At 39.6% G+C, this 15,391-nt stretch overlaps 1 protein-coding gene across 1 annotated transcript in view; it reads left to right on the forward strand.

Moving 5' to 3' along the window:
- Positions 1–12,335, forward strand: part of ADAM18 (ADAM metallopeptidase domain 18) — a 108,340-nt gene extending 96,005 nt beyond the window's left edge. Inside the window, exons 19-20 of the mRNA XM_027530053.1 lie at positions 7,552–7,708; positions 12,293–12,335. Coding sequence (XP_027385854.1) covers positions 7,552–7,708; positions 12,293–12,335 — 200 coding nt within the window. The remainder of the gene's footprint in view (positions 1–7,551; positions 7,709–12,292) is intronic.
- The last annotated feature ends 3,056 nt before the right edge of the window (positions 12,336–15,391 follow it).

Genomic DNA, 15,391 nt, shown 5'->3' on the forward strand with positions numbered 1-15,391 from the left:
CTGCAACCAAGAGAAGCCACTGCTCATCACAAACTAGGGAAAGCCTGCACTCAGCAATGAAGACCCACCACAGCCAAAAATAAAACAGATAAATAAATCTTAAAAAAATAAAACTGTCAACAGTGTGGGTATAGAGTGACTATACTTCATCAAGGTAGAGTCCACATATGGCAAACCCAAAACTAACATCATTCAGTTCAGTTCAGTTCAGTTGCTCAGTCTTGTCCGACTCTTTGCGAACCCATGAATTGCAGCACGCCAGGCCTCCCTGTCCATCACCAACTCCCGGAGTTCACTCAGACTCATGTCCATCGAGTCAGTGATGCCATCCAGCCATCTCATCCTCCGTCGTCCCCTTCTCTTCCTGCCCCCAATCCCTCCCAGCATCAGAGTCTTTTCCAATGAGTCAACTCTTTGCATCAGATGGCCAAAGTACTGGAGTTTCAGCTTTAGCATCATTCCTTCCAAAGAACTCCCAGGGCTGATCGCCTTCAGAACGGACTGGTTGGATCTCCTTGCAGTCCAAGGGACTCTCAAGAGTCTTCTCTAACACCATAGTTCAAAAGCATCAACTCTTCAGCACTCAGGTTTCTTCACATCATACACAATAGTTAAAAGCTGAAAGCTTTTCCTCTAAGATCAGAAATAAGACAAGGATGCCTATGCCCACTACTTTTATCCAGCACAAAATTGAAAGTCCTAGTCACAGCAATTAAACAAAAATAAATAAATAAAATAAATCCTAGATTTTAGTTGTATTTGATGAGTGTTTTCTTTTTTTAAAAATTAACTTATTTATTTTTATTGGAGGATAATAGCTTTATGATATTGTGTTGGTTTCTACCTATATCAACATTTTAGTTTGCTTTTTAATTAATTTATTTATTTTTAATTGGAGGAGAGCATTTTATTCTTATTGGACTACATGGCCCAAATTGTTTCATATGCATCCATTTGTAAAATTTTTCTTGTATTTGTGTCATTTCAGTGGAACAGCTGGACACCCATAAGCAAAAGAATTATCCTACTCACAGACCTCACAACTTTCAAATATTAACTCAAAATGGATAATAGTCCTAAAGTCTAAAAGTATAGCTAAGGACAAGTTCAGGCAATGGTAGTGACTGGAGACAGTGATATGCATATACTTGGCTGTGGGGCCCAAGTGCAGGTGTCCAGGTGGTGGCAGATGTCAGTTGAAGATGTGTTTGTAGTGATCAGGGCTGGGGTAGGTGGCAATGGCTGGAGCCAACTATTGGCTCACTGGCTGTTCCGATGGCCCTGAATGTCAGTGTGCTTTCCTATTGCTTCACACTCTACTTCTGCGAATGCATACTACAAGGGAAATCAGTGATGAGGTGTGGAAATTGAGTTCTGGGGCATGCCAGTGCACAATCGGACAGGCTAGCTCCAGGTAGGCACAGTGATGCCCACCACTGTCAGAAGTCCGATTGTGACCTGGATCTAACAAACAGCTAGAGTATGCTCTCCTATAGCTGTTCTCTTCCTCCCCTGGGTGTGTGCACTGTCTTGGAGGTCAGGTCTTGCTGGGGGTGTGCAGGTTCAGAGCTGAAGGCAGGGGCTGGTTACAAGTAGGCATGGTGGTGCGGGCCAGTCAGAGAGGCAGAACCTGATCTGGATCTGACAAACAGCTGCAGGGGCCATGGGTGTTGATATGCTCTTCTGTGGCTGGACGCTCACCCCAGAACATGCAGTGGAAGCCAGAGACGAGTCAGGCTGGGAACACACAAGTGCATGACTGCAGGGGCTATTCACAGGTGGACACGGTAACATTGACCAGTGATGGAAGGCAGGACCTGACTCTGTCCACAAACAGCAGTGTGTGGCCGGGAAGGAAGGCAGGGGAAAGGGAAGGCTAGCTGGCTATACATTCACCTGTGGCTATAGGTTGTTGTTTTACCAGTCAGTTGCTGAGTCGTGTCCCACTATTTGTGACCCCATGGACTGTGGCCCACCAAACTTCTCTGTCTGTGAGATTTCCTGGGCAAGAATACTGGAATGGGTTGCCATTTCCTTCTTCAGGGGTTCTTCCCCACCCAGGGATAGAACCTGTGTCTCCTTCATTAGCAGGCAGATTCTTTACACTGAGGCACCAGGGAAGCCTCTGCAGATTACTTCCACTTATATCAGAGGGTTTGGTCAGTATATCCTTCCCCCCAAAGCATATGGATTAAAAAGAAAATCAGTGTTTCTGTACAGTAATATGATCCTATATGAAAAAATCCTAATGAGTCACCAAAACCTAAAGAGTAAGGTGGAAGAAAATGAGATCAATATACAAAAAACAATTGTATATCTACAAACTAAAAAGAGACAATCCAACAATGACATTAAGGAAGCAATTTTATTCATGACAGCATAAAAAAACAAAATACTTAGAAATAAATTCAGTGGAAAAGTACATGATTTGTACACTGAAAACTTCAAACCATTGCTGAGATAAATTTTCAAATTTAAGTAACTGAAGAGACATTTATGTTCAGAGTTTGGAAAACACTTGTTACAAGGTCAGTTCTCCCCGGATTTAGCTATACACTCAGGAAAATTCCGTTGCAAGTCATCCATCAGGTTCATTTGCAGAAATTGACAAGCTGATTATAAACTTTATACAGAATTTCAAAGGGACTAGTGTTGTCAAAATAACTTTGAGACAGAGTGATGTTAGAGAAAATACATCACCCAATTACAGAACTTTCTATAAAGTTACAATAATCAATGCAGTGTAACATTGATTTTAACATAGACATGTAGATCAATGGAACAGAATAAATCACTGGAAGTAGAGCCACAGATGCATGGAAAACTAATTTTCCATAAAGTGCAAAGCAAATCAGTGAATAATGGATAACTTTTTCAGCAAAAAGTGCTGGAACAATTATATACTCACATGCAGAAAAAAATAATTCTGTACATCACGTGTAAAAATTCACTCAAAGTGGATCACACACCAAAATGTGAAGCCTAAACGTATAAAACTTCCAGAAGAGAAAATATGAGAAAACCTAAGTGCCTTTGGATTAAATGATTATTTTTTTTAACATGTGATACCAAAAGCACATTCTAAGGAGGAAAGGTGAAAATTTGGATATCATCACAATGAAAAGCTTTTGCTCTTCAAAATTGTATATAACTAGAGTTAGGTATATAACTAACAAAGTATTTATATTCTGAATATATACAAATTTTATATTCACAATATAATCTTTGACAATTAATAATGGAAAACAAGCAGCCCAATAAAGATGGGAAAAATATGGATACTTTATCAAAGAAGATATATAGATGATAGATAAGCACATGTAAAGATGTCCAATGTCATTGTTTATCAAAGAAATGCACACTAAAATCATAATTACACAATTACTGTTACATTCTTTTAAAATTTATTTAAATTTTAAAGGCTAACCACATGAAGTTTTGCCAAAATGGGAGGATAGTGTCTCATACACTACTGTTGAAATGTAAAAGTGTACAGTTTCAGCTTCTTCTTAAAAGAATCGTATTTATTTATTATTTATCTTTGACCGTGCTGGGTCTTCGTTGCTGCACGGGGTTTTTCTAGTCGGAGTGAGCAGGGGCTGCTCAGTAGTTGTGGCGTGAGGGCTTCTCACTGCAGTGACTTCTCGCTGCAGAGCACAGGCTCTAGGGCCTGAGGGCCTCAGTAGTTGCGGCTCCCCAGCTCTAGAGCACATGGGCTTAGTTGTTCCTTGGCATATGGGATCTTCCTGGATCAGGGCTGGAACCCGTGTCTCCTGCACTGGCAGGTGAATTTATCACTGAGGCTCCAGGGAAGCCCTTAGCTTCTTTCACCTATCATGTAATGCAGTCACTTTACTGCTTAACCAAGAGAATAGAATGCCTTCACCCCTACAAAACTTTGTACACAAACGTTCATAACAGCTTTACATGTAATAGATACGATTTGAAAACAACCCAAAGACAAATCAACAGGTGATGGATCAACAACGTGTGGTATATTCAAAAAACAGCATACTATTGAACAATAAAAAGGAAAGAGCCACTGTTAAAAATACCAATGTGGATGGATGTCAACATTTCTGCTGTGTGAAAAAAGCAAGATTAAAATGAATACAGACTGTGTGACTTTATTTATATTAAATTGTAGAACACCTAAACTAATAGAGAATGCTGATTTGGTTGCTTGTGTTGGGAGTGGCAGCAAAGCAGCATTATATGGGCAAGAAGAAACTTGTGGGTGATGGATGTATTCACTCCAGTTGAGCCTTGGACTACATGGATTTGAACTTCTCTGTGCATTAACAGGGATGTCTCGCATGCTGCAGTCCATGAGGTTGCAAAGACTCAGACACAACTTGGCGACTGAACAACAAGTGCATCCACTTGTACACAGATTTTATTTCAATAAATACCACAGTAGTGTAGCATCAGAAGTAGACTAAATCCATGGGCGAGCAGCTGCAGATATGGTGGAACCTGCACTGCAGAGAGACCTCAGATATGGAGGACCAACGCTAAAGTTAAACATGAGTGTTTAGACTGCTTGGAGTGGATCCCCCAACCCTGCAACGTTCAGGAGTCAACTGTCTTTTGACTGATGTGGTGGTTTTATAGATATGAACATATATATATATATACAACATATAATATACATCTCAAATAGATTCATGTATTTGCATCTAAAATAACAGTAAATCTGTTTAAAAAATCACAAAATTTAAATGACATCAAATACAAGAGTCACACTATTTTGTTGTCAAATCTCAGACATTAAACTTATTTTCCCTACCAATACTGATAAGAATTTTACATTAATTGAAGAAAATCCATAACAACCAAAACAAAAAATAATCTTTTAAGTGCATGCCTCATTTGCTCTATCGTATCCATTGTACAGTTATAGTGTTCACATTTCATCATATACGAAGAATCAGTTCAGTTCAGTTCAGTTGCTGAGTAGTGTCCGACTCTTTGTGACCCTATGAATTGCAGCACACCAGGCCTCCCTGTCCATCACCAACTCCTAGAGTTTACTCAAAATCATGTCCATTGAGTCGGTGATGCCATCCAACCATCTCATACTCTTGTCCACTTCTCCTCCTGCCTTCAATCTTTCCCAACATCAGGGTCTTTTCAAATGAGTCAGTTCTTCACAAGAATAACTATATAATAAAAGAAGGAAAATACAAGCTATACCAAGACTCTCATTCATTGCTAGTGTGAATGTAATTCCTACAACCACTTAGGAAAACCACTGGAAAAGTTACAAATGTTTGGTTTGCTGCTGCTAAGTCGCTTCAGTCGTGTCCGACTCTGTGCGACCCCATAGACAGCAGCCCACCAGGCTCCCCCATCCCTGGGATTCTCCAGGCAAGAACACTGGAGTGGGTTGCCATTTCCTTCTCCGACAAATGCTCAGTTTAGGCACACACTATAAGTAAGCATCACATTCCCAAGGGCATATACCTGTGAGATATGCATACATACATTGACTAAGAAATGTGTAGTATAATACTCATAGCAGCACTATTCATAACACTCATAATTTCAAGTTACCCAAATGCTCATAAGAAACAATGTATTTATAGCTGTTATTTCTATATAAAGATATTTTATGCAGTGATGAGAATGAATATTTTACAATTATAAACAATAATTTGGCCAAATCCCCAAATAAGGTAATAATGAGCTGAAAAATCAGATAGGATATAAATACATACAACATAACTCTATATAAAGTTTGCTGCTGCTGCTAAGTTGCTTCAGTCGTGTCCGACTCTGTGCAACCCCATAGTTGGCAGTCCACCAGGCTCCCCCGTCCCTGGGACTCTCCAAGCAAGAACACTGGAGTGGGTTGCCATTTCCTTCTCCGTTATAATCTGTCAAAAATGATCCATGGATTAGTGATTTTCCATGGATGGTGGCTGAAAGAAAGTAGATTAGAGGTAGTGAGATGCTGGTAATATTACTTTTCCTGGATTTGGTGCTGGTTACATAGATGTGTTCAATTTAGAAAATTCTCTGAGCTATAAAATGATGACGTGAATGCATGTCTGTTAGTATTGTTACATTTCTGTAAAAAATCTACTAACTAAATAGTAATGGAGAAAAGCAATATCTTTTTTTGTTTGTTTTGTTTTTTTTTAATATAAATTTATTTATTTTAATTGGAAAACAGAATTATGATTAGAAAATTTCCTGGTGTGTGCTTTTGAGATTCTAGCAGAGTATGTCTTGAGATCTGGATTATTTTTCTAATTATTTGCCAATATATTTATTTATTGTGTACTTTTGCTGCTGCTGCTGCTAAGTCACTTCAGTCGCGTCCGACTCTGTGAACCCCATAGACCGCAGCCCACCAGGCTCCGCCGTCCCTGGGATCCTCCAGGCAAGATCACTGGAGTGGGTTGCCATTTCCTTCTCCAATGCATGAAAGTGAAAAGTGAAAGTGAAGTCGCTCAGTCATGTCCGACCCTCAGCGACCCCATGGACTGCAGCCTTCCAGGCTCCTCTGTCCATTGGATTTTCCAGGCAAGAGTACTGGAGTGGGGTGTCATTGCCTTCTCCATATGTACTTTTGGGAATTGTGTAATATTTGAATTTTTTAAGACAGCAAAAGGGCATACTATATTGTTGACTGTCAACAAGAGGGAAAAAAATACACACCACACACACATTACGTATAGGTAGATACAGACACAAGTATGGGTATAGAAATGGATTTTATTCACATGTATAAAATATAAATACTGGATGGAGAAACATAGTCATTTAAAAATGGTTTCCTTTCAGGAGCAAAACTATGTGACTTGGCAAGGTAGTGGATGGGGGCTTTTCACAGCATATTGCTAAATTTTTAACTTAACCCCTACTAATATGCCACCTTTAAAATAAATAAATAAGATGAGTGTAGTAAACAGACTTCAAACTGCAAATACAGTATCATAATATTTTAAAAATATGCATAAAAGATGACTAGTAAGCCTCCAATACTTTGGTCACCTGATGCGAAGAACTGACTAATTGGGAAAAAACCCTGATGCTGGGAAAGATAGAAGGCGGGAGGAGAAGCGGACAACAGAGGATGAGATGGTTGGATGGCATCACTGACTCGATGGATATGAGTTTGAGCAAGCTCCAGGAGTTGTTGATGGACAGGGAGGCCTGGTATGCTGCAGTCCATGGGGTCGCAAAGAGTGGACACAACTGAGTGAATGAACTGACTGAACTGAGTAAGCCTATGAAAAATATTCAATTGTTTTGGGTATGAGCTTAAATGCCCTTTTATTTTCTCATATATGACAGTTTGCAAGGTCTTAAACTTTCAATTATGTATATGATTTTACGTGTATGCATATGATTGCTGTCCAACTCTTTGCAACCCCATGGACTTAAGCCCGCCAGGTTCCTCTGTCCATGGAATTTTCCACGCAAGAATACTGCAGTGAGTTGCCATTCCCTCCTCCAGGATGCATATGATTAAAGTGAGATAAATAGAAATTTATTCAAACATTCAGTGAATATCCACTTATTTCTGTGTTTCACTTCCAGATACAACGTTTACTAAAAAAGGCTACAATACACATCAGAACTGGCTTATTTTAAGTTTCTACATTTTTCTGCCCTTTTTCATAATTTTCACCATTATGATCATGAAGCGAAATGAAATGAGAAAATCATGCAACAAAGAGAGTGTGGAATATGAGGGGTAAGTAAGATTTTGCAAATAATTTAGTATCTCAAATTGTGCTAGTCATTAACCAGTGTCATAAATTCATAATTATATAATATTTGTTATGAAATGTGTGCTATTTTAAAATCTAAACAAATGTCCTTTTATCCATTGTTTTCCCAATAGTTCATTATTAGCATATTAAGACAAATCAAAATTTTGACTGCTCTAGAACTGTTTTCCTGATGAATATTCCACAGTGTAGTAGGGACTTAATATGAGAAAACTATATTTGGTATATCATTTTAAGTTTCTAAGTAGATCTAAATTAAGTAGCAGTGTTTGTTTCCTTCAGAGAAATCCTTTTTATCCAATTTAGAATTTATATTAAAAATGTCATTAATAAATCCTTGAACCTCAAAATATTTTTATCTCTTTAGTAGTCTCAAATGTCGTTAAAAAAATCTCTGCAGAATTCCTCTGAAATCAGGCACTGTTTCTTATAAACCTGTGCATGATATTCTTAATTTTGTCCGTCTTCCTTTCTGATGACCTAACTCTTTAACTCATTGAAGGCAAGAAACCTGTATATTAATCCCAATATGTGACAGCATGAATGAGGATTTTAGCCTCAAAGTGACATTTTCTTTGAAAACTATTATTGTGTGTTGTGCTTAGTCGCTCAGTCCTGTCTGACTCTTTGTGACCCTGTGGGCTGTAGTCTGCCAGGCTCCTCTGTCCATAGGATTCTCCAGGCAAGAATACTGGGGTCGGTTGCCATGCCCTCCTCCAGGGGACCTTCCTGACCCAGGGATTGTACCCAGATCCCCCACATTGCAGGCAGATTCTTTACCATCTGAGCCACCAGGGAAGCCCATTTTATGAAGACATACTCAATTATACACACACCACATGTATATCATTTAGGGAAATGTTGGATCATATTCACTAAAAGAGAAAGTGACTCAATCGGCCATCATGAGACTTTACAGAGGAAAAGAAAAAAAGAGAATTCAAAGAAAGCCTTGACAGGTAATGTTGTTGAGGGAACCTGTGTAATGTACATGCTGAATACAGCTCCATATCTAAAAATTCATGCTGTCCCAGCCTTAATGACTGTTCCTTTACAAACTCTCCCACCAGACCTGGGATGTGTACCATTAAGCCTTCCATCTTTGTTTATTCTATAAGTATATACTGGAGCTTTTGAATACATAATTTTTACCAGATGGGAAAAATTGTTTTATCTTATAGCCATATATTTATTTCCATCATGCATTAGGCTAGGGCTGTGGGTTTAGGTAATAAGTTCACAGAGCTGGAACATCATTCTCATCACATCACATCAAAGACAAATGCTATGAACTGATAATATCAATCTTGATAACTTGGAGGAAGTAGTGTTTGTCAGGTATTTCCTGAGAACATGAAAACACCTGTTAGATTATTTTTCTCTCTTTTTATACTTAAATCTATAAAAAAAAAAAAAAAAGGCAGCTAAATGTGCCCCGTATGTTTTTGGTTTTGAGTAGTTCTTCACTTTCAGGCTCTATAAAGGGTGTTTCAGAATTATCTTGTATATTCCTTGTCACAGCCCTAGAAGCAGCCTTTTCTACAAGGATTGTTGGTTTCTTTTATTGGAAAACAATATTATAGACCTAGATGCTAGGTTTGCTCCTTGCTATTTGGGTTTCATTGCTTCTAGAACCTCACAACAGACAGATATATGAGTCTGATATATGTGTACAACACATGTATACACACAATTGTCCTTAGATATCCTGCAGATAAGTCCTTTATCACATATTTGTTGTAGCCGGATGGTCTGAATTTTTGCAACCCTGTGAACTGTAGCAAACCAACTGTAGCAAACTGTAGCAAAACCTGGTTTCCTCTGTTCCCCACTAACTCCTGGAGTTTGCTGAAATTCATTTCCATTGAGTTAGTGATGCTATCTAACCATCTCATCCTCTGCTGCCCTCTTCTCCTTTTATCAGATAAAAATTGAGGGTTTTTTTCTTCAGATATGTGTCATATTTTCATTCAAATCACAGTATATTTTGCTGAGGAAACATTTTTAAATTTTATCATTGTTTTCCGTCTTGGATTATGCTTTAAAAACTTACCACCAAACCCAAGGTCACTCAGGTTTTCTCTTGAAGATTTATAGCTTTGCAATGCATATTTAGACCTATGATTCATTTTGAGGCAGTTTTTGTGCAAAATTTGAAGTAAAATTTGAAAGTATGACATATGTGATAAAGTTTGTATTTTTGCAAATGTATGCCAAATAGTCCAGTATCATTTGTTGAAAGAACTATATTCATTAAAATGCCTTTGCACCTTCATTGAAAATCTTGAACATATATATGTAGGTCTAATTTTGAATGAAGGAAATTAGATATTTCTTATTTTCTTTTTAATATTAAGTGAATCTTCTTATTTATAGGGTAAAGTTTTTTTTTTCCTGCTATGTATCTTTTTCCAAGTTTCAAATACTGAAATGTGATTCTTTTTATCCACATTTGCAAATAAGTTTGCCTAAAGGAAAGATGTGTTATCTTTTCCACATGCCACAGATTAAATAAGCTATGTCATGTCTGACTCTTTTGCAACCCCATGGACTGTGGCCCACTAGGCACTTCTGTCCATAGGATTTCTCAGGGAAAAATAATGAAGTGGGTAGCCATTTCCTTCTCCAGGGGATCTTCCTGACCCAGGGATCGAACCCACATCTCCTGCATTGGCAGGCATATTCTTTACTCTATAGTGACTGGAAATATTCTATTTAGCCTTTCACTTTAGTCTTTCTAAACCATGGATTTTTCAAAGAACCAAAAGTATACAAAACTAAATAAACGAATTTTTATTATTTTCAATCATTTCATAGCTGTAGTTATTTTGCCTCATACTTAAATGATAAACCAGCAGTAAAGTAATAAATGTAAAGCTATATATTTACACATATAAATATGTATTCATATATAAATACATACAATTGTTGTTGTTCGGTCACTAAGTTGTTTCCTACTGTTTGTGACCCCATGGACTGCAGTATGCCGGGTTTCCCTGTCCTTCACCATATCCCAGAGTTTGCTCAAGCTCATGTCCACTGAGCTGATGATGCCATCCAACCATCTCATCCTCTGTTGCTTTCTTATCCTCCTGCCCTAAATCTTTCCAGCATCAGTGTCTTCTCCAATGGTCCACTCTTCCTATCACGTGGCCAAAGCATTGGAGCTTCAGCTTCAGCATCAGTCCTTCCATTGAATATTCAGGGTTAATTTCCTTTAGAATTGATTGGTTTGATCTCCTTGTAATCCAAGGGACTCTTAAGAGTCTTCTACAGAACCACATTTCAAAAGTATCAATTCTTCAGTGCTCAGCCCTCTTTAGACTGATGCTGAAGCTGAAGCTCCAATACTTTGGCCACTTGATGTGAAGAGCTGACTCATTAGAAAAGACCCTGATGCTGGGAAAGATTGAAGGCAGGAGGAGAAGGGGATGACAGAGGATGAGATGGTTGGATGGCATCACTGGCTCAATGGACATGAGTTTGAGCAAGCTCCAGGAGATGGTGAAAGACAGGGAAGCCTGGTGTGCTGCAGTCCATGGCGTCACAAAGAGGTGGACACGACTGAGTGACTGCACAAAACAGCCTTCTTTATGGTCCAACTCTCACATCCGTACATGACTACTGGAAAAAACATAGTTTTGATTATATGAACTTTGTCAGCAAAGTGATGTCTCTGCTTTTTAATATGCTGTCTAGGTTTCTCATAGCTTTCCTTCCAAGGAGAAAGCTTTTTATAATTTTGTGGCTGCAGTCTCTGTCTGCAGTGATTTTGGAGCCCAAGAAAATAAAATCTGCCACTTTTTCCAGACTTTTCCCATCTATTTGGCAAGAAGTAATGGGGCTGGCTGCCATAATCTTAGTTTTTTGAACGTTGAGTTCTAAGTCAGCTTTTATACTTTCCTCTTTCACCCTAATCAAGAGGCTCTTTAGTTCTTCTTTGCTTCCTGCCATAAGGGTGGTGTTATCTGCATATCTGAGGTTATTGATATTTCTCCCAGCAATCTTGATTCCAGCTTTGATTCATCCAGCCTGGTATTTCTCATGATGTACTCTGCATATAAGTTAAATAAGCAGGGTGACAATATACAGCTTTGACATACTCCTTTCCCAATTTTGAATCAGTCTGTTGTTCCATGTCCATTTCTAACTGTTGCTTCTTGACCTGCATACAGGTTTCTCAGGAGGCAGGTAAAGTGGCCTAGTATTCCCATCTGTTTAAGAATTTCCACAGTTTGTTGTGATCCACACAGTCAAAGGATTTAGGGTAGTCAATGAAGCAGAAGTAGATGTTTTCCTGGAATTCTCTTGCTTTTTCTATGATACAACAGATGTTGGCAATTTTATCTCTGGCTCCTCTGCCTTTTCTAAATGTAATTTGTACAACTGGAATCTGTTGATTCTTTATTTTTCACTCTCGTTGTTCCTTTGAGTGCCTGTTTTGATCTGAGACTTAAAAGAGAAATCTGACAGTAGATATAGTTAAAGTATGAAACTGTCTACTACTAAACAGATTATAAATTTGTATTTTCTTTTTCTTTCCCTAGTCATTCAGCCATTGTACCAGAACACTATGACATGGACTACTAATATAGCTAAGCTCTTCACCAACAAAATGCTTACATGAAGAGGAGAAAGTGTTTTGTAACCCTTATGCTATCCCTAAATACACTTAAAATGTCAAATTTTTGAAAATAAAGTGCACTTGGGCAGGAAGAAGTCTTCCTTCAGTTCAGTTCAGTTGCTCAGTCGTGTCCAACTCTTTGCGACCCCATGGACTGCAGCATGCCAGGCCTCCCTGTCCATCACCAACTCCCGGAGTTTACTCAAACTCATGTCCATCGAGTCGGTGATGCTATCCAGCCATCTCATTCTCTGTTGTCCCCTTGTCCTCCTGCCTTCAATCTTTCTCAGCATCAAGGTCTTTTCCAAGGAGTCAGTTCTTCTCATCAGGTGGCCAAAGTATTGGAGTTTCAGCTTTAGCATCGGTCCTTCCAATGAATATTCAGGACTGACTTCCTTTAGAATGGACTGGTTGGATCTCCTTGCAGTCCAAGGGACTCTCAAGAGTCTTCTCCAACACCACAGTTCAAAAAAGTCTCCTTGTGACTCCCAAATACACCTAGCCGCTGGTGGACCCCTCCAGTGGGCTGCAAATCCTGATTCCCAAGCTGGGGAGAGGCCCAATGCACAGCTGCACTTCCATCCCTCACTGCATTCAACCCGCCAACAGACCTGCCTTCTCCACCTGCCTTCCCAGCTTGCCCGAGGCCAGCCCCTGAGGCATGCTCCTCCCCTCTCCTGTCCCGCCCTCCAGTCTCACCCCGCCTCAGCCCCTCCCCTCCTCTTTTCACTCCCGCCCTGCCCCCTAGTTTCATCCCGCCCCTCTGCCTCAGCCCCGCCCCTCAGAGCCAGCCCCGCCCCTCCCAGGTCCTGCTCCCAATCTCCCCTCCCCGCGCTTGGTGAACCCCGAGAGTCATTTTCAGTCAACCGCCTTCCCTGAGGCGAGGCCGGTCACGCAATGTTATCTCTCCTGCTACTCCTCACAGGGCTGGGCCGGCTGGCCTCCGTGGGCCATGGTAAGTGAGGACCCTGCCGGATAGGAGGGGGGCCCATCGTCACAGTGTCCCTTGGCGTGAGTGGAGGGCATTGCCCTCCTGGTCCCAGAAGCCCAGGTCGGGCTGAGGGAGCCCGGGTTTGGTTGGAGTCCTGCCCAGTTTCAGGGTTCTGCCAGGCCCACTGGTCGGAGGGCTCAGAGCAGGACTGGGATAGTTGACGGGGACACAGGTCTTCCAGGGAGATGGGGTGGGGTGGGGGTAGGGAGAGGATCCTGGATGGGGTCCTGGGGACCTCTTCTTAAAACCCTACACAGTATGATTTTGGGGGTATGTGTGCATGTATGTGTGTGTGTGTGCACGCCCACTGGGGCTTGGAAGATCCACAAGTGATGTGATAGGAAAGGACAAATAAGAATGAATGCTGGACTGGGGGTTGCTCACTCCTCTCTTCCTTACTGCAGACTCAAATGTCACTTCTACAAATTACAGTGCCACAGAAGACTGGGACAGATATTGACAGTGGAATTTCAAAAACTCATGTAATTAAGAAATAACTTTAAAAATATGTTTTGTTTTTTGTTTTGTTTTTTTTTTTACTGGAGTGCAAGACCCAAATCAATGCATGCATATCCCTTGTTGAAATTTTGTGTTCTAATGACAGTGTTATTGTTTTCATTTCTCAAGTAATAGATGAACGTTATGTAATAGACTCAGAGGGAAAAGATGCCTTGAGTTCTTGTCACACAAAAAGGCATCTACAGTCTACCAGATTGTTTTCTATAAAAGATGTACATTTAAAAATGCCTTCTATGTAAGAGAGGCCATACCAATATTTATGTTGTAGCATGATTTTAAAATGACAATATATAAATAATATCTTCATGCCTGTATTTACACACACGTGCATATATAAATCTTTGTAATGTTATTTTTTATTCGATTAACATAGTAAAACGTGCATTATGTACATTGTAAAATGAAATGTAGACAGTACAGAGACTTGTTAAGAAGGTGAATGGCCACCTCATTTTCTAAAGACAGTAAGTTTGAAGGAGACTGAAGTTTTAGAGACATGCATACACAGTGCACGTATATTTTTAATGAGCATGTATGAGAATTGTAATTGGCTTTATCTCTTATGGGTAGAGTTAGGATTGTTTTTATGATAATATAGCTCTGACATTATTTTCCCTAACTGTTGGATATCTTATATGTAACATAGTGTAACACATTTTAGACATGTAGATAGTTTCATGGGCTTCCTTGGTGGCTAGACAGTAAAGAATCTGCCTCCAATACTGGAGACCTGGGTTCGATCCCTAGGTTAGGAAGATCCCCTGGAGAAAGGCATGGCAACCCACTCTAGTATTCATGCCTGGAAAATTCCTATGGACAGAAGTGTCTGGCAGGCTAGAGTCCAGGGGATTGCAAAGACTTGGACACAACTGAGCGACTAAGGATAGCAGATAGTTTCATAAACCTTCTTGAATAGTCATCTTGGTAGGATCAACAGGCTAGCCAGTGTAGAAAAAAAAAATTGATAAATATTGAAAAGGTCTACCAGAAAAGTTGTATTATATTTGACTCGCATTCACAAAAATAGTGATGCCTATCTTCCTGAGGCCTCTCCATGTCTCCTCTTCAGGCTTCTCCTCTTCTGCTCTTGTGAACATCCTAAATGAATGCTTCACTTCGAACAGGTATTTTTTGGTTAAGCTTTAACAAGAGATGCCTTTCTGCATGTTGACTATTGGAATCATTTTGTTAGTTGTCAGTCTTTTTCTGGTTTTTACTTCTGTTTTAATAAGAGTTAGCAACTTTGGATAGGACACTTTGTTTTCAAGAAGAAAGAAATATTGTAAAGAAGCACAGGGATGGGATAAGAATCCAACAATTAGAAATCCCAGTAGCAAGTTCTGAGAGGAACATCTACAATTGTCAACTGAAAAATTATGTTAGACACTGGGGCAAGTTTTATAGACTGAATGGTCTACTTCTTTTTTTTAATTTATTTTAATTGGAGGCTAATTACTTTACAATATTGTATTGGTTTTGCCATACATCAACTTCTGACTGGCTCACTTTGTG

Source organism: Bos indicus x Bos taurus, chromosome 27, assembly GCF_003369695.1.
Source record: "Bos indicus x Bos taurus breed Angus x Brahman F1 hybrid chromosome 27, Bos_hybrid_MaternalHap_v2.0, whole genome shotgun sequence".
In the NCBI taxonomy this organism is placed as follows: Eukaryota; Metazoa; Chordata; class Mammalia; order Artiodactyla; family Bovidae; genus Bos; species Bos indicus x Bos taurus.